The sequence below is a fragment of the Boleophthalmus pectinirostris genome, unplaced genomic scaffold (genome assembly GCF_026225935.1).
Source record: "Boleophthalmus pectinirostris isolate CB_2022bp ecotype Guang Dong unplaced genomic scaffold, ASM2622593v1 HiC_scaffold_19, whole genome shotgun sequence".
NCBI lineage: Eukaryota > Metazoa > Chordata > Actinopteri > Gobiiformes > Gobiidae > Boleophthalmus > Boleophthalmus pectinirostris.
The window spans coordinates 571,287-598,354 of NW_026571140.1; the positions used below are offsets into that span (position 1 = coordinate 571,287).

The 27,068-nt window shown below is 39.9% G+C and overlaps 1 protein-coding gene across 1 annotated transcript; it reads left to right on the forward strand.

The window, feature by feature from the left end:
• The first annotated feature begins 2,650 nt into the window (after positions 1 to 2,650).
• On the forward strand, positions 2,651 to 26,926 carry LOC110174513 (abhydrolase domain containing 2, acylglycerol lipase). The gene is made up of 11 exons (XM_020940612.2): positions 2,651 to 2,891; positions 3,557 to 3,624; positions 6,169 to 6,378; positions 13,108 to 13,283; positions 14,541 to 14,708; positions 17,341 to 17,524; positions 18,550 to 18,642; positions 19,590 to 19,691; positions 20,306 to 20,375; positions 20,527 to 20,611; positions 22,917 to 26,926. Exons 3-11 carry the CDS (start codon positions 6,170 to 6,172, stop codon positions 23,126 to 23,128), a joined length of 1,299 nt encoding a protein of 432 aa, XP_020796271.1. The 5' UTR covers positions 2,651 to 2,891; positions 3,557 to 3,624; position 6,169; the 3' UTR covers positions 23,129 to 26,926.
• Positions 26,927 to 27,068: the final 142 nt, after the last annotated feature.

Below are 27,068 nucleotides of genomic sequence, written 5' to 3' on the forward strand. Positions count from 1 at the left end.
CTCTGTGGAGTGGACTAGGGTGTGTGGAGACAGTTCTCTCTGTGGAGTGGACTAGGGTGTGTGGGGACAGTTCTCTCTGTGGAGTGGACTAGGGTGTGTGGAGACAATTCTCTCTGTGGAGTGGACTAGGGTGTGTGGAGACAGTTCTCTCTGTGGAGTGGACTAGGGTGTGTGGAGACAGTTCTCTCTGTGGAGTGGACTAGGGTGTGTGGGGACAGTTCTCTCTGTGGAGTGGACTACGGTGTGTGGAGACAGTTCTCTCTGTGGAGTGGACTAGGGTGTGTGGGGACAGTTCTCTCTGTGGAGTGGACTAGGGTGTGTGGGGACAGTTCTCTCTGTGGAGTGGACTAGGGTGTGTGGGGACAGTTCTCTCTGTGGAGTGGACTAGGGTGTGTGGGGACAGTTCTCTCTGTGGAGTGGACTAGGGTGTGTGGAGACAGTTCTCTCTGTGGAGTGGACTAGGGTGTGTGGAGACAGTTCTCTCTGTGGAGTGGACTAGGGTGTGTGGAGACAGTTCTCTCTGTGGAGTGGACTAGGGTGTGTGGGGACAGTTCTCTCTGTGGAGTGGACTAGGGTGTGTGGAGACAGTTCTCTCTGTGGAGTGGACTAGGGTGTGTGGAGACAGTTCTCTCTGTGGAGTGGACTAGGGTGTGTGGAGACAGTTCTCTCTGTGGAGTGGACTAGGGTGTGTGGAGACAGTTCTCTCTGTGGAGTGGACTAGGGTGTGTGGGGACAGTTCTCTCTGTGGAGTGGACTAGGGTGTGTGGAGACAGTTCTCTCTGTGGAGTGGACTACGGTGTGTGGAGACAGTTCTCAGGGGTGTGGACTGTGCTGTGCTGCGTACATGAGCTGTCTGTGCTGTGGGCTGCTGATTCATGCAATGGGTCTGTTCCTCAGACATGCCCTTAGACTTCAGCTGTCTGCAGCAGTCAGGCCCAGCTCTCACCTCTGCCCTACTTCTGTCAAAACCTGCCCAGAACTCACTTTATTTTATATCACATTTGGATTATACAAAAGAGAATGTATTTTATTATTGTTATTATTTATTGATTTATTTTTTATGTAAAATTAATTTGATCTCTATTATATTGTTGTTTCCTCATCACAGACATACTGGAGTTGTGTTTTGTTTCATTCACACGTTTAACACACAAATCCTGCACATTTAGGCTGAGCTCTTCTCTCAAACAGAAAGACTCACAAAGGTTCCACTTTGTGATGTCAATGTGGTAATACAGGAAGTGCTCCACTGTGTTTTTAAACTCCACATACCTTCACTTGAATTATCTGGATATTTTCAGTGCTGGGATTTGCTGATCTACTGAACTGAAGGTAAAAGGAGCTGTTAATTTGAAAACTACCACTTCATGACATCAGAAGGTGGAACAGAGGATTTTGAGCAGGAGATGTAGACAAACTAATAAACCTAAAAACTGTGTGAATGAAACAAAACACAACTCTAATAATGTTTTTGAGGAGGTATCATGGCTTAAAGCTCACAAGAATAAATTTGGCATAATATAAGAGCTTTAAATTGTGTGGAACAGAAGGCTATTGCTCTGTATACTTGTTTTAATCAGAGACTGTGATTTTAGTAAATTTAGTAGATTTGGATGCCAAATAAATCTCTTATATCAAGCCCTACATCATGTGTAACTGATATTAGGTTAGAACTGACCATGCAGATTTTTATAATTTCATAAACCCTGCAACAGCAACAGGAGGCTGCTTCCTGTTGGTGTTCACAATAACACATATTCATGCCACATATAGAGACGTACAGGCAAATAATTATGACAAAGCCTATAAAAGCATGAGCACAGTCATTTTGTGTGTTAAAGCCCTTCTTCTAAGAGGACATTAGGCTTAATAACTAACTAGAAGTTAGGTATCCTTCAGATATGATTTAGTTTGTCTAATTTCTATGTTCATCATTTGAAAATATCAGATTCTGTGCATTAATGTTTTACCTTTCAAAGTACATTTATTTTAAGTAATTAGATGTTAAATTATACAGATTACACAGATGTTACATCCCAATAATTAATAAGTTACTCTTATTTGAGAAGTAGTTTTCCCAAATCAATTTAACTATTGTGTAATTTCTTGGACCACTAGTGTGTACCTCTAATATAACCAGATGTCCCTATTTACCTGGGACAGTCCCAGTTTTGAGCCCTATGTCCCGTCCCAGCAGACTTATACAACACCAGTGAGGTGTCCCTATTTTTGAACAATTTGATCCCTACCAACAGTAAAGAGAGACATACATTGTCATTTGTTTCAGTAAAATACAGAAAAGCTGTTTAAAAACGATTCTGTAATTCTGGTAACAGTATTCTAATATTATCTTCTTGTAACGATACTCTTACTTGAGTACAATTTTTAGCTGCTCTACCCACCTCTGTGCCTCGGTTATCCAGGAGGCAAATCTAGGCCTGACTCAAAATCACTTTGTACGCTGTTTCTCACACAATAATCGACATTCTCATAGAAACAGCACGTTTTTAGACCGTGTGGTAATATTGATCTGGAGACTCGCGCTTGTAAACATGACAGTAGGCGGTACTTAGTGGATGACGTATCGCACCATCAGCCAATCGAAATCTCCGTATGCAAATGAAAGAAGCTTCTCGGAAGTGGATCGCAGAGACATATCAGGCAGCGGCTAACTGCGGCTAGCCGTGTGTGCTAGAAGAGACAGGGAGCGACACAGGGACGCAGGGACAGGCCAGGCTGCTCAGCTCAGGGCTCCGTGCATCACCTAGTCATGGAGTAGCCACACAGACACGTTTCTCACATTTACTCGAGCAATTTCCACACCGCATCCCCGTATGAGAGACTGTTACTGCCGTTACGAACGAGGGCTGAGTGCGTCTGGAGCGAGCAAGGTGGGGAACGCCAACATGTCTGGATTTTCTGTTTGTCATGGCCATTTTATTAATTTAATTTTATATATGTTTATTTATTTATACTTTTTGCTTCATCTTATTATTTGTATTTATTTATTTTATTATATGCCTTATTAAATGTCTCAAAAATAGGAAGCGAGCTGATCTGAGCAGAAAAAATGGCTCGGATGAAACGGTTCCTGTCATGCTATTATTGGGTTTACTGAACATCAGGACAACATGTGTCATCTAACATATCTATCTTTATGTTTTCTCTCGTTTGATTGAGTGACATCCATCCTGTGTCTGTGTGTGTAGGCCACGGTGTAGGCTCCCGTCTGTCTGTCCTCAAACGCCTTCTCCGCCTTCGCTGTCAGTCCGTCAGTCGTGACAAAGACACAGACAGCATTATCATTATCTCCAGTCTACAGCCAGGTTCAGTGATTACAGTCAGCCCTCTCCCTGGCCTTAAAATTGAGCTGCTTCCCGACCTCGATGAGTCCAAACCGCTTTATTTAGTAGCACACGAATCTACAGGACTACAGAAGGGAGACTGTCTCTTTGTCAATGATTATTAGCCACCTAACGGACCATGTCGTGTAAATGTTGCCTTTATATAAATAGCAGTTAAAAAGGGAACCAAGTACATTTCTGCTTTTGTTTAGGTCTGACCATATCACTGTGACCTCGGATTTGTCACCAGTTCTCATAGGAAGCTCCATTCGAAGATCATGTAAGTACATTTCAAATCTATAAATCATTATTTAGTAGAGCTGAGTGTAGGCTTCGTTTTATACAGTGTTGGGAAGAAAACTATTTAGTTACAGAATACTGAATACCTGGATTAAAATGTATTTTGTAATGCATTATAATACGTTAGCCAGTTACAGTACTGTATTTAATACCTCGAATATTTTACATTTAAAAACACAGCACATTACAAACAGATTTACGTTTGTGTGTTTCTATCACACATGCACACATCACTAACAATGTGCAGTTTGAAGCCCAAATTGTGTGATTAAGTATTGCAGTGTATTTCTTTGTTATTAGGAAAGTAACTTTATTCTAAAACGCACCAAATCTTATCTTGAAAACTTATCTGTACTGGAATACAGTTAATACAGCCAACACCATATCTATTTTTGACAATTTATTCCAAAACTGTTGGGTGCCACAGCCAAATTGGTTCTATATGTTATTTGTCCAGCCATAGACTTGAGTTTACAGTAAAGGAGGTTGCCACACACCCTCAGACTGGAGAAATGTAGGAGTAGTGACATTGTGCTTTGTGTTATCTGTTTAGTCCTGGTACTCAGTTTGGTGCTGTTGTAGTCCTGGTTTAGTATTAGTCTGGTCCAGGTTTGGGTCCAGGTTTATTCCCAGTGTAGGCCTATTTTGATCTGGACTATGACTCAAGCCAAGCAGTCATAATTCATAACTTTCTGGTAAACCATAGTCACATGTGTTTTTTGTTATATCAAATGGTTATTCATTTATAATTTTTACCAAAACTTGGACTCAGTGTTAGTATTCTTTATTTAGACTACAGAATGTGATTTTCTTTTATATTGCCAAGTGGCCTTGTATGTATGTAGGTAGATTCCATAGTGGTCCATGTGTGTATACTAGTCTATGTGCTACTTGTTCTGATACAGCTCCACATCATTCTAAAACTCTTCAGGAAAGGTTAATTTCTGTCCTGTGAATGGGACTTTTTTTTTAGTATCGATTCTTTACCTGCTCAAAATTAAAATCTAGTTTCAATACTTTTGACAACCTGAGTTTCTATAAAGTGTTTTTCTATTCAGTACCAGAGCAGCAGAAGACAAGCCCAGCTTTTGTTTAGAAATTAGGGCTGAATTCCATACATGTTGAGTAATGCATAACATGGGACCTTTAGGTTGCACTTGTGTAATGCACTGATGGGCGTATGTGTAAGTACAATAAAGAGGAACTGGGATGGACAGCCTAGAATGTACTAGATTATCTCAGTAAGGTTATCTTTATCCTGTGTACTGAGGAGGATTACACTTTAATTAATACCATTAACTTAAACTGTAATGAAATTGAAACATGTTTTGTAGTTAATTAAGTGACTGTGTACGCCAGCCACTGGAGCATTCATGCCCAGTATTCTGAGATTTAAAGTTTTTTTTCTGTAGTTTTGACTGATGCTTGGTTAGAGATGATCTTGCCATTTTAACACAAATTTGAAAGATTTTCCCCCAAATCATATTGACTGATTGATGGCATCGGGTAATGATCACATTTTAAATTCTCTGGCAAATACGGGGAATAGATAGTCTTTTTATATAATGTTTTAAATGGAGGTTCAGATTACAATGCACATTCTAAAAGTATCAGGGAGCATTAATAGTTCTTATCAGAGCATGTTTGAAGAGAACTAATAACTTGGATGTCAACATATTTTCATATAACTTATGACATCATTTTACTTACTAAGTTTGGATCTGGTATTGTGTTTTAGGGGTGTCAAAAACACATATCCAGAAATGAATAAAATTAGTATCAATACTAGATTTTAATCAATACTTATGATACGTTCACACACTTTGCACAAATGGCACATAAAAACTGGGTCTAAACTTGGAACTAAACCAGGACACAACCCGAACTACCTAACCTTACCATAAAAAAAAAAAAGTTCAGAATTTCCCATAATTTTCAGGGCCTATATTCTTTCAAATTGACTTTTGTTGTTATGTTTTAGTTTTAAGTGTTTACCTTCTCAAAAATATTTGGAGTTGTGTTTTGTTTCATTCACACATGTTCTGTATAATCCTGCGCTATTAGTCAGTCTATGTTCCCAAAGCACAGAATGCTTTGTGCCACCTTGTGATGTCATGAAGTGGTAGCTTCAAGTTAACAGCTAGTTACCTTTTAACTTTTGTTTAGTAGAGATTGGCAACTCTACAACTCAACAAGAGCTGAAATCATCCAAATGTTTCTAGAGAAGTAGTTTAAAAGAGAAGAGTTTAAAAACACAGTGGAGCACTTCCTGTATAACCATATGACATCACAAGGTGGAAGACTAAATATTCAGGGTTTGTGTGTTAACATGTGTGAATGAAAGAAAACACAGCTCCAGGTCTGTTTGTGATCAGAATACTACTCTTCTAGTCAGCCCTTTTTAAAGAACCTACTATTGTGTGTTTAAAAAAATATTATTCTATAGGTCACTGTAATGGTGATTTATTTTATTTATTTTTTTTTCTTTTTATAAAAATTAATTGTTGTTGTTAATTGTTTACAGCATGAGTTCCCACGAGTCCAGCATGAACACCCTTTCCCCGGAGATGCCCGCCATGTTCGACGGCATGAAGCTGGCAGCGGTTGCCACGGTGCTGTACGTGATGGTGCGCTGCCTCAACTTGAAGAGCCCCACCGCACCACCAGACCTTACCTTCCAGGACACGCCCCTCAATCGCTTCCTCCTCAAGTCCTGCCCCCAGCTCACCAAAGAGTGAGTGCCACTTTTGCTATTGTAGGTGTTGCCATGGTGATTTCAGTGCCATCTGGAGTTCTGGTGAAGGTAGTGCTTTGCTGCCAGTGCTGGGTTGGGATGTCACTGCACATTCTGTTGCATGTAGGGTTTTTATTTAAGTTTATTTCAATCAAAGGTTCCACAGTAGGACAATTGGCAAACTGTGTTCTTTAATATAAACACTAGTAACTGAAGAAATACAGGAAGGATAGCATGAAGTGCATGACAGGTTTTTATTTATTTCTAGTTATGTCTTGGTTTATTGGGGTAGTACCTGTGGTCAATATGTATCATAGTTTTAGATCAGTTAAATGGCAATTTGTTGAGAAGAAAGTACAAAAATACAGGAAATGGTGGTGAGTTGTAAAACAGAATTCCTCTGGCTAAAAAGGCAAAGGGACACGTCATGTACAAAGAAGCCATTTTTCTGACAGTTTAACCCTTTAACTTAAGAAAAGTGTTGGCATTTATTTCTATTAGTCTAATCATATAACTATTGTGTAATTTAGATGGGTTTTGGCCCTTGTTAACATTATGGTTTCTAGGTAATGGTTATGGAGTGACATCTACATGACCAGGAAGTAAATTATAAACTTTTAGTAAAAGCTTAAATGTAATGATATTAACTATGTTGAAAAAAATAGTCTAACCTGTCAGTCATATGCACTTTAAGTTGTCATAGTGTGGAAGAATTGTGTCGGTGGCAGTAAGGCAGGTCATTTGAATCTTGCACTAAAGACAAAGCCAACATGTGGCTTTTTCTTTTGATTTCTTTTAATTAAATTAAACATGAATTTATTAAGTTTATAAAATGTAATCTTTTTGTAAAGTTATCAAGACACTGTATTCTGAAAAAACAACCTGTGCTTTTAGGTTTAGCGTTCATTAGTAGCACAAGGGAGTATTTTCTGGTCTCTTGCCATGTGTGCACGTTAAAAATAGACAGTTTAACCACAGGCTGAACTGTGAACTGCTAAATGAAAACAAGAATGTCATGCATTTCAGAACATGTTTGTAGACATCTGAACTACAGGGGAACAGATTTGACAGAAATCATTACTTTACTGCACTTTTTTAGGTTATAGAAAACATTGTGATTTGTTATTTATTACATTAAAATACAGATTGAGATAAATTTTCCAGCCTTTTGAGGCAATATCAAGAAAACAATACTGGTAGATAGAGACACGCACATCCAATAAAAATTGCGACTGCGTGCTGGGCCTATAGACAAAAGCTGGAAGAAAGAGATCCACACTGCAGTTCTTTGAAGCTCTCAAATTTTTATTACAATGACACCGTAATGTGACGTTTCAGGTCAAGCTCTTCTTCAGACTCATATCAAGGAAAACAAAATCATTTTCAGACAAGTATTGTCACGATACTAAAATTTCAAGCTCTGTTTCGTTGCACAGTACTTATTCCGATCCCACAATGTTAAAGAAAATCTTGGATAACAGAATGTGATTTTCATGTGGCTTTATATCTGTGTAATCCTTCAGATTCCGTAGTAGTCCTTGGGCATATACTATGTGCTTTTATACTTATACTTTTTCTAATACGGGAAAAGTTCATTTGAGTCCTGTGAATGTGACTCCTGCTCAGATGTGTATCTACAGTACTTTCAATACTAGTTTTAGTATTGATTTTTTCCTTATTTTTGATACTTTTGACAATCCTATTTCACACCATTACATTGTGTTGGTTCAAAACAAGCCACGCAAGACAAACAACAGCATTTTTCCTGGAATCCTTAGATGACTCTGAACGGTGTGGAGAAACCATTTCAGCCCCTTTCCCCTCGTCCTCCTCTTCCTCCTCCTCTCCTCCTCCTCCTCTTCCTCTCTGATTAGATACAGATAGGGCAGAATTGCGTGCATGCTGGTGTTTGTTGTCAGGGATGAAGAAGCCAGCGGATGTTGTTGTGTTCCTCCATGTTGGTGTCGCATGCTTTGGTGACTCTAGTATTGGTGAGAAGTCACATGACCACATGGCACCCGGACGACAAGTTGCATAATAAGAGATCAATTTGCACAGAGCACACTGTTGCACTTTGTCTCATTTGTCCTGTCCTCACATGTATTTTATTGAGTTTTAACATCGGTTTGAAATGGGAAACTCTAATTTGATGTTTTTAGATGGGCTGCCAAAAAATAAGATGCTAATCAATGCCAAAACTAGTATCAAAATTAGATACTCATTTGAGCTGGTATCAAATACTAAAAAAGTCACATTCACAGAACAGAAAGGAAACTTTTCTGAGTAGATTTAGAATGATCTTGAGCTGTATCAACACAAGTATAAGAGCACATAGACTAGTATACACCCATGGACCACTATGGAACTGCTTGGACCACTGAGGACTACACACATAAAAGAAAGTGCTATTTAATGTTGAAAATCACATTCTATTGTCTAAAGAAGTGTTTTATTATAATTTGAGTATCAGAATCACTTTTCTGTACCAACTTTGTTCCTTCATATCAAAATAGAGAGAGAAATGTTTGCATCGTGACAACTCCACTTTAGACTAAAAGGTGCAGTTCAGGTATAAAAAGTCATCCAGTACTCTTTTGTCTTTTGCATATGAATGACATAACAGGAGGATGTAGAAAGAGGAAGCGTGTTTTGCACCAGCGTCAACAGAGCAAAGTACAGTGTGATGTTTTCTGGAGATAAGCTTGGTCTTTGCGTGTATTATATGTGTTTGTTGACCATAATCTGGACTTTGGCTTTGTAAAATAACCCATGTGGATGTGTCATTAGCCAATAGTATCATCATTACGAAAAAGTCAAATAGTAAAAGATTGTTAAAATATGTCAACTGAAAATGTGTGTATATATATATTATACTAGAGCCCGACCGATATATCGGTTGGCTGATATTATCGCCCGATACGAGCACCTGGAGGCATGTCGGCCATCGACCGATAGGCTTGCTGATAGGGGCCGATATTTCACGTGGGCATGCGATGCATCCTTAAAAATCTTAGACTCTCTACATTATGTTCATTTAATCCAATTTACAGACGGTTAAATGTCCTAATATGTGGCAGTATTTATCTATGGAGTCATTTGTCTGTGTGGTGTGTGTCCGTACTGTCCCTGAACACACCACAGAGTCGCGTCACTCACTCATGTGTTTGTTTACAGACATAGATCCAAACACTGAGATTATTTTCTTTTTACGGACAATCGGTTTGAGTCTGGATTAAAAGGACATTTATTAGTGCAGACTTGTGATGTGAGGAGGAGCCTGTGTGAGCGCTGAGTGTTGGAAATATGTCGACTTTGAAGCTAGTTTTGGTAATTTGTTATGGATTAGCTGCTGTAGCTCTCGCACATAAACAGGCTGTTTTCTATTGGTCTATTGTAAATTGACTACATTGGCCGTATATTTGTTACTGGACCTGCATTGATATGTAAATGAGCTGTGAATAAACGTGTGAATTATGACATTTGCGCATATAATTAATTACCGCGGCGCGCACGTATTTACGGCTAAAGGCTAATAGCGATTGTTTATTTACTAGTTATGGGTCGGTCGCGAACGAAGCGGCTCTTTGAAGCGAACGACGGGAGCCTGCTCCTTATTGGGAGCCGTGTTTTCTCTTTCTCTCACTTTTTTTCTCTTCACGTCGCGTGCAGACTCGTGGGAGTTTGACAGCGGCAGCGGCTCAAAACGAAACTTTGAGAAATTTCCGTGTACATAGGATAAAAAAAACAAAAAACGATCATATTTGGCTGTAGTTTAGCATAAAATAAACAGTGGTGGGAAGGTTACTTTTAAAATGTCTCAGTCCTGATTCAGTCCTGCTTTAGACGTGCTTTAGATGTGCTTTAGACCTGCTTGCAACAAAACAATCTGAAGAGCCTCTTGGAGCCAAAAGAACCAGCAGCTTTTAGTGAGCCGTGCCAAAAGAGCCAGTTCTCTAAAAAGAACTGGAATACCCATCACTAGTAGCTAGAATGTGATGGAAAAATGCCATTAAGCCAACCTACTCTCTGTAAATATAATGTAAAGAGGCAGAATAACAATAAATGTTGCCTAAATAAACCCATTTTAAAATCCACCAGAGCCAAACCTAAGTTTTTTAAACAATTCAAGATTTACAGTGAATTTTTACATCACTAAATATATCGGCGATTATATCGGCTATCGGCAGATCCAACTCCCATTATATCGGTTTCATATCGGCCACAGCAAAATCCATATCGGTCGGGCTCTATATTATACTTTGATACTCGTCCAAGTAGCTTCTTCAGATTAAAAAAAATTGATAAGATAGGAACCAAGTATTCTTAAAATACAAGAAATAATAAATAACCTGGTATAGAGTTTATTTTTAAAGGGCCTATATTGCACTATTTTCTGATCTAGTAGTTGTAGTTTCCTTATCACAAACATCCCTGGAGTCATGTTTTGTTTAATTCACACATGTTTAACACACAGACCCTGCAGATTTAGAAGTTCATCCCTACACAAATACACAATCTAAAATTAAATTGATTTGATTGCAAAACATGATCTTGTGATAAATGAGTTGCCTTAAATGTTCTCATAGAAATGCTGACAGTTCCAGATGAGTCTTCTTTAACTGGGTGGTCTATCACCAGTGTTGGGAAGGTTACTTTTAAAATGTATTCCCCTACAGATTACAGATTACATACCTCAAAATGTAGTTTGTAACGGAATCTATTAAATTACTTAAAGTGAGTAACATAATCTAAATACTTTGGATTATTTGATTTGCTGTAGAGAAGCAAAGACGAGGAAATCTTCACATAAGATGTTTTGTTTGCTAAAAGAAAATGAAAAGCCCAGACTTTACTTAACCGTATTAAAAATATTATTGACAGAAGAGGAGGAGACATGTCCGTGCAGCATGGTTTAGTCCTGTTAAATCCTGTTTTAGTCCTGATTTAGACCTGGTTTAGACCTGGTTTAGTCCTGTTAAATCCTGTTTTAGTCCTGGTTTAGTCCTGGTTTAGTCCTGGTTTAGTCCTGGTTTAGACCTGGTTTAGACCTGGTTTTAGACCGGTACAATACAGTTACTCATAATTTGTACTCTGATTACGTAACTCCGGTACATGTAATCTGTTACTGCCCAACACTGTCTATCACATAATAACAGCAGATGACTGTGTCTTAATCGCAGTAGCAAGAGGTTATCTATTCATGGTCAGAGATTAAACGTGCTTCAGACAAAACCCTGCTTAGGCTCCAGTGCACTGAGGCTTGATTACATTATCAGCAAATGGAGGCTCGGACTGACACCTGCCTTACGTAAGAGGTGTTTCCTAAATGTGCGGAAGATCAGGGCAAATCGGGTAACTCAAACCCATATATAGTTTGCACAGTTGTTTTAAAATAATTGTCACCTTTAGAGATTTGGTAGTTGTGGCTTATGAAATTGCGATTTTCATTCCATTGTGATTTGTGAATACAGTGCTTCTTGCTGTCCTAATGTGTGATAATCATTCTACAGACATAAAATAGTTTAGTTAAAAGTAATCATACATTATGAAATTTCTGATATACTAAGGATCAAAACTTTTTAAATATTTAAAATGTTCTATGTTGTAAATGTATACTGTATTCTGCATTAAGCATTTACCAGAGTCTACCAAAATGGCACTCAGCCCTAATATGTGATGCTCGTGTGCCTTGCTCCTCACATGTTTCAGTCACATTGCTTCAAAAGGCAGAATATTTAGTTTGCTATGGCAACCCATCACTCTGAACAACCCATCGGTTGTACAATTATATAATGCTTGAAATTCTCTTCCAAATTGGCCGTTTTTGTATTTGTACTTTTTCACATTACAATAGTGCTGTGATACTGTTGCACATGAAAATGAAGGATGTTGTTTTGATGTTGCTCTGATGATGTAATGTCAGCTCCCCAGGCAACACCAAAGCACCGTCTACACACAGGACACTCACAGCAGCACGCTCACATGACATATGTCCCTGTATTTGTACATGTGTAAATATTTATGAGGCTCTTTGGAAATGGGCCATTTTAGACAAACGTTGTTCTACCTCCTCAGTCTGTGTCACTGCAAACGAACAGAGTCAAAGGTAACCGAGTGCTAATGTATTGAATCACTGACTCTCTAGATTAAACTGTTGAAAACCCAGTGGCCAACACTGTTCAGCATGTGGACACTCTCTGAACGTTAGACTATGGTAATAAAAGGCTCGTTGTGTTATTGTAATAAAATACTTGGAATATGAACGTGAAGTTGAGTATTTCAAGCATTACGTAATAATACAGTCCATGGCTTTAGAGTGATGGACTATCATAGCAAACAAAATATTCTACTCGGCTCCAAATTCATCCCTATAACTAGCTTTGATGTTCTTTGTTTGGTTGGAGCCAAACTCTATGATCCTAGGAGGCCATGGTCAACACAAACTTTCAGGTATTTGATTTTCAACCAAAAGGTGAGAGTGCTAACTGCTTAACTGAGAGACTTGTTTAACAACACAACACATCAGCTTGCCTGTTGTCACTTCTTTATGGCCAGATTATGTTAAAATAAAACTCAAAAAGTCTAAGTCTAGTGAGCAACAAAGCTTCAGACAGGGCAGTGCCTCTACTTAGCATCACACCCCCAGGGAAAGCGGCAGTGTATGAGTTGCGAAGAGTCCTTTATTCACCCGTCTTCCAGTTACTGATGCTGCCCCCCTGTGCCCCCCAGGTACATCCCCCCTCTGCTGTGGGGCAAGAGTGGGCATTTGCAGACTGCGCTGTACGGGAAGCTGGGCCGGGTCAGCTCTCCTCACCCGTGTGGAGTCAGGAAGTACCTCCCCATGCAGGACGGAGCCACCGCCACCTTTGACCTGTTCGAGCCCCTTGGAGATCACCAGACAGGAGGTAAGGCTCTAGCAGTCACCCCACTCTCATGTGAAGAGGTTGGGGGGCGTCTTCTGCTGCTATGTTAACTACATGTCACAGGTAGGTATTACTGTCCATGTCCTCGGTTACTTTTTACCTGACTAATTGAACTAAGACTAGTTCAACCCAGTGGCAGTTTGCGGTAGAAGAGCCTTTATAACGGCCGCAATTATAAGTTTGGTGCTTAGACCCCAGCAGGGACTGATGACACTGGTGATGAAAATTAAATCTGAATAAATAAATAATAGTAAGAAGAAAATAATCGTATTAAACTTTTAAAGCTCTTACTGGGGTGGGGAAGGGCTGACCATTAAGTAATTGTTTCTTAGTGCGTTGGTATATTTTCTATTCATATATCACAAGTTCCAATAAAAAAAAAAATTAGTTAGTTGATTCATAATGCATATCATTTTGATCATTACTTTCTGTATTCTACTTGCTTCATATGATTTTGAACTACTCTACTTACCTGGTGTGATCATACTGTTGCCTTGCTACTGTCCGATAGCCCTGTGCTCTTATCATGCCTCACCTGAACTTTAAATCCTCCTCGTGATCTAGTCCAGACGACCTCAGAAGTCATCAGAAGCTTAGCCTTTGAAGACCTCCACTGGCCTAAATGTGGTGCTCTTTTTATTCTACAACTTCACTGTGAATACACAAGTGGCTGAGAAGGGCAAAAAATCTTATTTTTGGTACCATTAGTACCATTAGATTAAAAGAACCATGAAACAGGAACTTCTTGTTGTCAGAGAAACAACAGGGCCTGTGTCTGAACCTCTTGATGAACTAAAGACAAATCAGGGATCATAAAACTGCTTCCTACTAGAGGACGACCAGACTTCACTAACACGGATATGATTTTATGTAAAAACTCTGCTTATGTCTTTAATATGATATCATCATTTAGTAATTCTCAGTTACTAGTACCTGCTTTTGGTACGAATATACCTGAATCCTGTCAGCACTAGTGGTTTCAGAAATATAATGACGGCCATAAAATGACTCCCTATAATAATGTCTAGACACTGGTGAATCTACTACCTTTTGAATACTGAGATACACCAGCTTCATTTGTGAAACATGTGAAGTCTGTCATGAAATGACTTCTCAGCCACAGTCAGTCTAGTCTTGTGTTTCTGTGCCTTGTTATTATAATTATATAAGCATTATAGTTTTCTCTTTGTGTTAACTCTGCTGCAGAGATGTGACTTCCCTTTTGCTTTGTGTACCCAGAGGACATCACCATGGTGATATGCCCTGGTATAGGAAACCACAGTGAGAAGCATTACATCCGCACCTTTGTGGATCACTCCCAGAAAGAGGGCTACCGCTGTGCAGTGCTCAACCACCTAGGAGCGCTGCCCAACATCGAGCTCACATCTCCACGCATGTTTACCTACGGTAAGAACGGGTGGTCACAACATGAGCTACGCTGACATTTTAACTCCCCCTGGTCACACCCATCTATGTAGTAGAGCTCTATAAATACACAGCCACTTGCCTCCAACAGAACAGAATGCTAATTACTATTCACTTGAGAGAGGAGGTGGGATCACTAAGTTTACAGCATGTAGGCAGACTACACTTAACGACTGTGGAGGACTGCTTCAACTATTCTTAGGTCAAAAAGCCCAGGTTCCATTTGCAGAATTTTTTTTTACAGGATGTAGATACTTTATATTTATCTTCTATTCAAATTCAGACATCAGCTTCCTGTTTATAGGTGAGTGTTTGAAGACTCTTCACAATTCAAAAGATGTAGTATTTTGCTTTGAATTGTTATGGCAACAGTACTAATTTCACCACTCTGAAACCTGTGAAGGATAAACATAGCCAGGACAGTCATAGTTGACATTTAAGGTGGAGACCTTAAAAGTCAAAATGTCAAAATGTGGTTTGTGTCTAGTCTGTACATAATGCCGTTTTATCCTCAAACAAAACCTGTGCAAAGATGTCCGTCACATCACGAGCCACAAGACTAAGTGAGTTTGTGGACCCATCATTGGCAAAAAAGAATACAGATTTTGTGTCTTTGTTATATTAATCAGTCAGTATCATTTTATTTGTCCCCGAGGGGCACTTTAAGCACATTGAGCAGTAAAATACAATAATAATAGAAAAGTTCAAACAAAAGTCTTAGTGCAGCTCAACAGGTAGAGTCATCCGGTCAGGCCAGTATGAAGAGAGTAACAGCCCTTAGGTCAAAAGTGCCATCTGTGTCCTGAACCCTGGGCATCACAGCAGCCTCCAGAGGGAGTCAGGTGAGCTCTGGACACAAAACGGGAAAGCCTCTTCTAAACCTCTCTCTGTTCTGTGGTTTCAGTCAGTGATGATATTTCCTCTGAAATGTCTTCTGCTTTATTTGACGTTGAACGTCTGTTGCATTGGTGTAAAAAAGGCAAAAAAGAACTATTTGGTTAGCATAGCTCGTTCCATGCAGGGTCACCATAGATACAGGAAAAACTAATTGCTCAAATCACATAGTCCAATACCCATTAACTTCCATCCTTTTTACTGCATGTACTGCACTTTTTAGTTGGTCAAAATCCAAAATTGTTACTTTAAAAGTTTAACATAAAAATGTAAAGTTTAAAAGCTGCTATATTACATCTTGTATATTGGTCCATGAATTGATCTCATTCTAACAAAGCTGGTTGTATCTTTAGCTCATATTTCTCATTTCAGATGATTTCAAAGTGTTAAATTCCATGAGGAGATCACATTAACATAGTCCTCTAGAGGTCAGCTCTCATAGTCCCTAACAGAAGGCACCTTCATGTAAGAACTGGGAGTGCTGAGTAGAGCAGACACTGTGTTCTGCTGGGTTTCATATCACATTACATTCTATAGACCAATCATATGTAATATGATGGTTTTTTAGTTCCAAGTTATTTTTGGAGAGCTTAGTCATAAACCAGGACAAACATTTGCATTTTGACAGTTAAAAGGCAAATTCAAAAACTTTGCGTTTTTTATTTTTTTATTTAACAAAATCAATCCTGCCAGAATGTCCAAGATAGGTGTCTATACCTACTCAGTCACGTTGCCTCCCCCTCAAAGTGTTTCCTATAACTGCGTTTTCCTAACATTTTTCTGGGGACCCAGATTTTAAAAGTCACAAAGCTTCGCAACACAAGTCCATAGACATTATTAATAAATCACAAAATAAAGATGGATTTGACCATTATTGAACATTAATGAGGATATTTTATTGTTGGCTGACTGATCGTGTCTCTCTAAATAATCAGTATTACTCATGTTTTAAACAATGAAAAAGTCATTGGACATTAAATGTAGCCCATTTCTTTTTATTTTCAACATTCAGTTGAACCAGCAATATTGGAACAAAATAGTCACTCGTTCTCTCATGTGGCAAAACTGTATACTGCAGACCTACATGCAGATTGTATTCAAAAAGACTCAAAAAGGGTCAAAACATTTCTAAAGTTATGATTAGACTAATAATAATTTAAAAAAAGAAAAACATCATTTATTTAGTTAAATGAAAGTTTAAACTGCCTGAAAAATACCTTCCTTGTTTGTAAACTGTCTCTGCATTTTGTAAGCAGTTTTCTTTGGTGATGATGTAGGTGAAAGATTCCGTTTTAGAACTCAATGCTATTTCCTCTATTTGTGTACTTTTTCCACAAGCTACCACTTAACCGATGTAAAACAAAGGCACTATCCCTCCAAACCAAGTCATCATTAGAAAAGCATGGAAACCTGCAACTTTAAACTGTGTGGTTTCATAGACCTGTCATAGTGAACAATACCTACATGCCATTATAGATACTTTATAGTCACATCACGTGTTCTACATGTAAGCCTCTGGTTTTAAGACCATCTAAAAAGACTAAATCCATTTTAGAATTCATTCTTAACTTGAGTCGTAGAGCTTCAGACAGAACAGTGCCTACAGTTAGCTTCACACTTTCAGGAAATGCAAAGTATCACTGGATTTCCATTAAAGCTATCAGTAGAATCACTGTCATCATTGTCGCATGTATTGAGCTGTGTCCTGTCCTTTTCCCAGGGTGCACGTGGGAGTTCTCTGCTATGGTGGGCTACATAAAGCGGGCCTACCCTCACACCAAGCTCATTGTGGTGGGCTTCAGTCTGGGTGGGAACATTGTGTGCAAGTTTCTGGGAGAGAGCAGGACCAATCAGGAGCGAGTGCTGTGCTGTGTCAGTGTGTGCCAAGGCTACAGTGCCCTCAGGTATGCCCCACTCTCACTGCACGTCCACATGTGTTGCTGCTCTAGAGAGCCTCTAAGAGTCTGGAAATAAATATAAATTCCATATTCGAGTCAACTGGATGCAATAGGGGCATTGAATATACTCTAGTTGAACACTCCCCAAAGTGGAAAAAGGAAGGCAAACAAGAGTCCAGTGTGACATGAGTGGTGACTATGAAGGCTCCAGGATGCTGCATCTGTAGACTTGCCACAGTGGTGTGGATGACATCACACTACCTCTGTATGCACATGTGGAGGGATGTAAACAACATCCGCGATGGCATGTGAAAATCTTATGTGCATGTAGTAAGAGCACAGGTTTACTGCCATCAGGTCAATGTCTTTACTGCGGGAAGTTATGTTCACAGTGACTTGTCCAGGACTGCACTATCTGTTGTTTACAAAAAGTACAAGTCCTCCACCTTTGTGCTTCCCAGTCAGAGTCCTTTGTGTCTCTGTATCTGGTGCCTGAAAACCAACATCCTTCATATCATACTGCTAAGTGAACTTGATCCAAAATGCATGAAGGAGAAACAAATAAACACATCCTGCAGAACCTTTCCGTAGCTAGGGCAGGGTCTCTGCTTTCTCCTGAGAGCCCCATGTGCGGGGGTGCAACTGATTTTCCATTGTTCTGTCTGTATCAAACGTTTCTTTTTATAAAGTCAAAGGACTGGCTTGTTATACATTTGAAAAGCTTCCAGAAACAACATACAGAACTTCAAATCAAACTGAAATAACTTGGGGAGGGGGGAAATACCTTTTACTTCTCAATTAATCAAAATGCTTGATTTAAATGCTCTGAAATGATTGTATGATTTATTTTATATTTAATCAGTAAAGTCTCTGCATTTTTACAGACCTGACTTTTCTTATAGAACTTAAAATGAAAATATTCTGCAAGTTGTATTTTTGTCATTTTATTGTCACTTTTTTTGGAGACACTTGTGGATCTGTAGACCTTTGGGTTATACCGTGCTCACCAGTCACTCCTTGTGCTCCTTTAGGGCTCAGGAAACTTTCCTGCAGTGGGACCATTTCAGACGCTTCTACAACTTCCTCATGGCTGACAACATGAAGAAGATCATTCTGTCACACAGGTATGGGCCAAGTCTGAGAAACTATCGGACAGTGTGTTTTTCATATTGTGTGAATGCCATCTGCTTGTCTCCAGTGAGATGTTTTGCTTTGCCCAGTATCTTCTGTAGTAGGTAGTGATGGCCGAATGGAGCCTCGTGAAGCATTGACACCTCAGTCACAATATTGTCTCAAATGGACAAATTTAACCATTAGCACGCAGGTGTCTCAGCATCGATGAAGTATTGTTAATGCAGAACATACACCGTAGACAACGACAACAACGACAACGACGATGATTTTAAATAATATGTAAAGAGCAACGTAAATAGCAGCTGTAAATAAGAAAAGAGGTTACCTTGTTAGGTGGAATTAGATCAAAGTGATCCCAAACCATGGATCGCTTTTTTCCACTTGTAGATGCCATCACTAACGTCACACAATACTCCTCACTACCCAACATTTTTAAGAAATATTGGTGCATCTTTTATATTGTAGCAGTTTAGCGCTTGTCAAACCACAGAAGTGCGCTGAACACTCTGAAGCACTCTGAACCAATCGCAGAGCGGAACATTCGCTGAGCCAATGAAATGCTTCGATACACTGAAGCGACTGACACGCAGAGCGAAGCAGTAGGGGGAGGGGCTGACACTTCGACACTTTGGTCACGTGAGCGGCGGCTGCGAGACGAGCTCCGAGGCAGTGCTTCAGAGCAATTTGTTTCAGAATGAACGAGACGTGCTCCGGAGCTCCGACTCATTTACCCAGCACTAGTAATGTGAGCAGAGACGCCAAACATTGTAAGACTGATTCAAAAAGACTCCAGTATTATAATATACTTCCAGTGTTGTTAGACAGTACAGTAACAGTTTTTCTTCCAAAGACTGTTGGGGATTATATCTGTGGCACTGATGTCAGCTACTGATATTTCAGAGTGTACACACTTGAATTGCGTTGTTGTGTGTTCCAGGCACAGTCTGTTCGGAGGTGCCTCACTCAAGCCCATAGAAGCAGACCTGAGCCGTCTGTACACAGCCACCTCCCTCATGCAGATCGATGACAACATCATGAGGTATGCTATCATACTGCATACTGCATAGGACCACCACAGTACTCATACTGTAGTTACAGCATGAGCACAGTACTCACACACACACTTAGGCTTGTACAATATACCCATATTGATGACAGCATCATGAGGTATGTGCTATATGAGGGGTTTCCAAACTTCTCAGACCGCGACCCCCAAAAGTGACCACACACATGTGCACATGCACACATGCACTCCCTCTCAGGTACACATACAACCCTCAGGTTTGAACATAGTCCTACATGTGCCCAAACTAAACATAGTGCATTGTGTATTGGTAAAACTGAAGAGCTGAAGAAACAGTGTGCAGATATTCAGCATGTACCCACTCCAAAACTCGTCAAGTCTCCAGCACAGGGCCTTTGGGCTGTCTCCGAGTCGAATTGTTGTGCATAATAATAAATCCACATCAAATCAGTCTGCAGTGTCCATGTAAATTTGAAGCCAAACAAGGTAATGTGATCCAAACTCAGCCAAAAATCCACCTCACCTCTATATCTATATCTATATCTAGTTTAGACCTCTCCAAACATGTTCTGAAATGTAGTTGGATTGACTCATGTTTGCTTTAATGTTTTTATTTATCTTTTGACCAGGAAGTTCCATGGCCACCGTTCTCTGAAAGAGTACTACGAGAAGGAGAGCTGCGTGCACTTTATCCACAATGTAAGCTCGCTCTGTCCTCTGTCCATGGATATGGATATTGATATGTATATATATTTGGCTGTCCTCTTGTCTTCTGTCTCTCATGTCCCTGTATGACTCTGTTTATGTCCCTGTACATGTCCCTGACTGTCCTGTCCTCTGTCTGTCTCAGGTGAATGTGCCTCTGCTGCTGGTGAACTCTGCAGATGACCCTCTGGTGCACGACTCTCTGCTCAACATCCCCCGCACTCTAGCAGGTAACAGAGCAGGGCATTAGTGCACATGGGGCAGGTTACAGAGCAGGGCATTAGTGCACTACCAGAGCTCTATAGCTCTTTATTTAACACAAAAACACTCCAACACCTGTCTATTTCCCCACCCAATGTTCAGCCTCTGTCATGCTCTGAGTGGCAAGTGGATTTAACCAATCACAGAGCAGTGTGACCTCTCAGATAGGGCTGTTAGAATAATTACCTGTATATCACTATTCATGGGTACATTTTCTTTGTAATAATGGAGGGATTGTAATTTTGTAATACAATAAGATTTGAACTGAACTGAACCTCTATGAATTATCGATCCTGCTTTAGGGTTGTCATGTTAGTGGCCTGAAGTCATTTCAATATTATCTGTAGCGATATATTGTACTTCAGAATGTGCAATGATGACAGGCCTACTCTCGTTATGTACTTTTTCTCATTTCTGAAGTGGAAAATGAATTTGGGTTAAAAATACAGTGGTTGCTCTCATCATGAGGAAGTCTGCTACAGGTGGAGCCCATGTAACTGCAGTGTTGTCACACAATAGGCTGTCGCACATGTGTAACTAGGCAACGGTATGTGTGTGTGCAACAGGTAGGAGTGCATGTGCTTTGTCCATAGCATTTCACACCCTCTTTACAAGCTCTATTTTCATGCACATATTGAAGCTGTAGTGGAGTGTCAAGACAGGACAAGGAGCGGCTCTTCTTATGTAAGACACGTGCGCTCATTGATCACAGTTCACCTCACCCAGTCACTCGCCTGTTTTAGGCTGTGTGAGAAATGCATTAATGTAGGTGTGTAAAAAAAACTATTTGTATATAAAACTATTACTGAAAAGGCATCCACAGGACAAAAGTTTGACCTTTTTTAAATAGTTTTAGAATCAGATCTTTGTTAAGTACATTTTAGAAACTTTTCCAGTCAGATATTGAGGTGCGAGAGTATTTGTTGTGAACACAACTGAGCACAGGTTTATGGGCTTAAAACAGCACACAAGTCAGGAGTTTTATCTGTGATGCAACTAAAGGGCTTATATGCGAACAGAACATTGTTTTGTTTTTTTGGGGATTTTTTTTATTATCACCATCTTAGTATTGCCATTTATATTATATATTGATACTTTGCAATGACGTAACACTTAGGGGTTCTACATGTATGCCTGTGGTGGAAGGTTCGGATGTTACCACACTGACAAAAGGCAACTTTAGCAATAAGTACCAAAAAGTTTTAAGATTCTCTGAAAGAAAAGTGGAAAGAAAGAAAAAATACAAAATTGATTTAAACCACACATTTTCATGAGCCTGTGATCAATACCAGCCTCAATCAATACGAGTAATGTTGGTTGGTGTTTCTCTGTGGCTAGGATCCTCAGCTCCTGAACCACTTCAGAGAGTTCTGCATCATCAGAGCCTTACCAAGTGTTCCAATTCCCCCAAAGCCCTCATGCTCTCCACGCTCAATTCCTCCGTCTGACTCTTTTACCCAGAGTGCCCACAGTGCACTGCAGCTCTCACTTTTTATGAACTTTATTTAAGCAGTAAAATGCATTTTAATAAAATAAAAGTCATTCTACAATTTAAAAAAAAAAGGAAATATTTAGCTATTTGAGCCACATTGCTGCTCTATTATCAGATTGAATGAATTCATATCAGGACAACTGCAGCAAAATCTCTTAAAGAAGGGGATTGGAAATAAAATGAGCCTATCATCCGAAAATGTTTCAGCCTGTGTATTTATTTTAGGCTAATTATCAGCAATTCAGTAACAGCTGATTTAGTCATCTTTCATTATTCGCATGTTTTATTGCACGTGGACACATAAAAACACCTGAAGACTTTACATTTGTAGAAGCATTGATGTTTTATCATGTTTGATCTGGTCACATGACACGGTGTAGTTGCTCCCTCCAGAGCCTGTTCCACATGTGCTCCAGGAGCTGTGAGTAGGACACCTGACTCCAGAGGAGAGCTACGAAGGAGTGTTTGGAGGAAGGATTCTGGGAATTAAGAAACACCTGTTATTTGAGAGCGACTTGTTTAACTGCACAAATCAGCTCACCTGATCTAGCTCCAGCAAAAACAGTTCTTACAGAAAGCTCAGATCAAAGTTACTCAAACTTGAGTAACTGAGCTTCAGACTTCAGAGGTCTTCCTTAATCAGTCATACCTGCACATAATGTAGATGACATCAGCTGCAAAGTATCAGTTATATAAGCCTTTTTCTTAGTATCAAAATAGAGTTGGAAATTGTTGATAGAGCCTGTGTTCAGTCTGATAACCCAGTCCTGTGTTTCCTCCAGCCAAGAAGCCCAACGTCATCTTCGCGCTGACGCTCCATGGCGGCCATCTCGGCTTCTTCGAGGGTGCCGTGCTTTTCCCACAGCCGCTCACCTGGATGGACAAGGTCATTGTGGGCTACGCTAACGCTATGAGCCAGTGGGAGAAGCAGAAACCACAGTGCCAAAGCAGCCCACAGAGCCAGGGCGGGGCGTGCCTGGAGCAGAAAGCATAGCGCCCCCACCAGGAGAACCAATCCTGAACAACTGTTCCTCTCTCGGACCTGCCTTCTTCTGGTGCTGCCCTCTCCTGGTCCACTCATGCCTTTACACTTCGCAGTATACAAACTACGACTAAAGCCAGTTTGAACAAGTCCGTCAGTGGAGATTTTCATATGCTGAGAGGTGGACTTGAATAATTAAGAGCACAAGATCTTCCAGGAAGTGAAGAAAGTGCTACCTACGCCAAGGCCCTATCTTCTGGTTGTCGTCTGCTGTCTTCTAAGCGGCCAAAAATGAATATCTTTTGGTTAAAATGATGAATTTTACATATGAATCTTGAGTTCAGTAGGATTGACTAGTTGCAGACCTAGATTAGTTTTCAGGTATTTCTGATTTGACTTTTTTTAATACATTTCAAGATACATTATTTGCCAGTGAAGTCAGAACATTGTTCCAGATTTATTAAACCTTTTTCAAGGCAATCTGGAATATCCCAAAACAAGTTAAAGGCACTGTACCTGATTTTTACTGTCTTTAAAATGTGAAAACTGGACTTATTCATTTTGAATGGTTTGCAGTGGTCCAAAGTTCCTCACTTACCTAATGCATTGTGAGCATCCTAATTATTCACTGACATGAGCTTTATTAAAACTTTTCACAACTCTCATAGATCAGAGTTTAGCCTTGATGGCAAAGCTAACTACTAGCATACTAAAGTGCACTTCCTGACAACTGTACAATAAAACTCTGGATAATTAGACACACAAACAGTGCACAGGCGACTTATATTAACCTCAAGAGCTGCTTATACAAAATACTGCCTTTTAGTTGTACATCATGCACACAATTAAATATAATCTACAATATATAATCTATAATCTACTCAAACTACTGAAATCCAGATTCATATTTTGAGTTCAAATCATTTAAATCAAAATTAGATATTGACTTTTTGCTGTGTCTTCTGTGTAAAAGTGTGACTTAGTGTAGCTGTGTGTTCTGGCCTTGTGTTGTTTGGGTTCCTCAGTGCAGTCTGTGCTTTTGACTGTAATACATGTGCAGTAGTGCTGTAGTGCTTTTCCACGTACTGTAGGTCTGTTGCGTAACGACTGGCCGTACTTGAAATGGTGTGAACCTCTGGCCGGGGCTGGGCCTGACCACATTCCCATGGGCTGTGTCAGAGCACTTTCCACCTGTCTGTGGCAGCAGTGCAGATAAATTATCAGTGGTTTGTACGAGGAGAAGAGGAGAGGTTATGCAAATGCATCGCACCATTTGGAGTCTTGGCTGTGAGTGGCTTTGGTGACTAATGGTATTTTCTCGTGTATGAGCTCAAAACACGTGACTACAACGTGACAGAGCTGTTATAGACTGAAAACTCTGCTTAATCTTTAGTTTCTACCTGGCATCTAAAAAAAAGTACTGATTAACAGATTGGGATCAGATACAGTTGACCTGCACCTTTCTCTCCTTGATGTTTCCAAGCCCATGAGTTGTGGAAATTTTAGTGGGGCGAGTTAGCAACAGAGGAGAAACTGTTTTAATAATCTGAGCTAAAAAAAAAAAAAAAAAAAAGGCTCCATGGATAAAAATTTGGCCAAAAAGCAAAGAAACACATTAGTCTGTTGCGCTGCCCTTTGGTCTGCCTCAGCACCACTCAGTTCAAATATTCAGAGGCATTTTCTGAACCGAATGTCAGTGCATAACCTCTAACGCCGAGGGAGAGATGTAGACTTGGTGTGACTCCATTGGTCCCTGTGGTTTGTAGTGGCGTCGGTGTGCTCTGAGTGTGCCTGTGATCAGCTGGAGGTCTGGTCCACCATTTTACTTTGTGGTGTAAAAGTATGGAAAAGATCAACATCAGTGTTCAGGGTTAGGGTTTTATCTTGGGTTTCAAAGTGAAATAAATAAGAATATTTATAAATAAGAGCATTTACTGACACCTGGCAGAGAGTCCCATCTTTTGAAAAAATATAAAGTTTTAAATGAAATAAATGAATAAAATAACACGCAGTAGAAATCATTTGAAGTGTGTGAACCAGACTGACTGAGCTGTGAGGCCTGTGAGCCACTGATTCCACATCTTTGACATTGTATTATGAGAGAGACATGTCCTTCTGTCCTCCCAAGGCGTCCTCCTGGAGCAGCCTTGTGGGGCAGCCTCCTGATGGGGTTATGCTGGGGGGGCCACGCTGGTCCATCCTCTTGTGTGTTGTTGTAAGGGCTTGGGAGGAGACACTGTGGGCTGTGAAAGCATAAGGGACGACAGCAATGGACCACCAGACCTGAAACAGAGCCAAAAACATGGAAAATGGTGATCTGATTGAGAATGCACCTGGGACAATAAGACATGTTCATGACCTCGAATGCCTTACGTGTTTAACCAGTGTTTGTGTAAATCAGGACAACAATATCAAACATATCTAAAGCACTAAAGCTATTCTAACGCCTCACAACTGTTCAGGGGCTCATGTTCTGCTTCTAATATGCAGTAACCCGCCTTTCTGTCACACTAAGAACGGTTCTCAAATAGGCTGTGTTCACGTTCTACAGTTTGATGATGTCATAGTTTCAGATTGAGGGAGGGGCCTATATAACCCTATGAGAGATTCACTGTTTATGAAGGAAATCTCCAAACTTAAGATTTACAAATGTTGAAACTAATTTTGATTTAGGAATTGGCTCCACAAACCTGTCATATTTCTTTTCTGGATTAAACTTCTTTCAGTTCACGACAATCACGTCTTTGGTGAGGAATAATAGCACCACTTTCTGAAGATGCTGTTAAATTTAAATTTCACACTCTTTCCTTGGTAAACTTACAGCGGGAGCATCTCAGGATGGATCTTCATTCACTCTAGAATTCTGAGCCATCCTCCAGCTCAGTTAAAACTAGAGGGTTTCTAGAATGTTGTGCTGTCACGTCAAAGCAGCCTGTTCCGTTCTGAGTTGTGGCGTTGTCTTTGCGTGGCGTTACCCGTGTGCAGGCCAAGCTACATGTCTTCTTGTGTCGTCCTACACTGTTCTAAACTCTGTGGTGCCATCTGCTGTCAGGGAAACCTCACTTCAAGTGCCAGTCCTGAGGCCCACATGCTCACAGTCAGGGGCCCCTCACAGTATTCAGGAGTCCTTCACAGCTCATAGTATAGTACAGGGGCCCCTCACAGTTCATATAGTACAGTCCAGACCGGGCCCCAAGCCTAGGCCCCTGTCACCAGCATCAGCGTGCAGCCAGGCCACAGGAACCACTAATGTTGATCATATTTTTGCCTCCCTTTTTTGCACAGTTTTGTCGAACTGGATGTAAGTTGTTTTTTTTCATTGTATTATTTTGTATGCCATTTTTATTATTACTTATTTTAATATCTGAAGACGGGAGGGACTGACCAAAAATCTATGTAAAGAAATGTTCTATTGTTAAATAAAGCTATAATAGATCTAGAGATGTAACTATGTAAAGGGACCAGGGGGACACATTCAGGCAATAAGACATCACTATTTGAACAATCCCATAATGCAGAGTTTTGTCATCTTGGACTTTTTCAGCCGAGCTTTTTTCATGTGCCCGTATCTCTCCAAATCCAGTGGTGTCGTAACTTTTTTCATTTTTTACAACACTTTTTATTGTTGTAAATCATTTCACTTTATTATTTGCAGTATTTATTGGTTTAATTTGCTGTTTAGTTCAGATGTTCAGATGTATTCAAGCTCACGTGCTCTCGTTCACCGGCGTTGATCGGTGCTTTTGTTAAAGATGAATATATGTGGGAAATATGGTTATTGTTGAAAAATAAATTATTTTCTCAAAAGAAGTGTTGCCTTTATGTTTCTGTCATTATGTTAGACATGTACTATGTGTAACAGACGACTGTACAACTGTGTAATCTTATTCTAGTAATTCTACTAAAAACAAACTTGTTATATAACCATAAAGTTTAACAAGCGCCAAAGCTC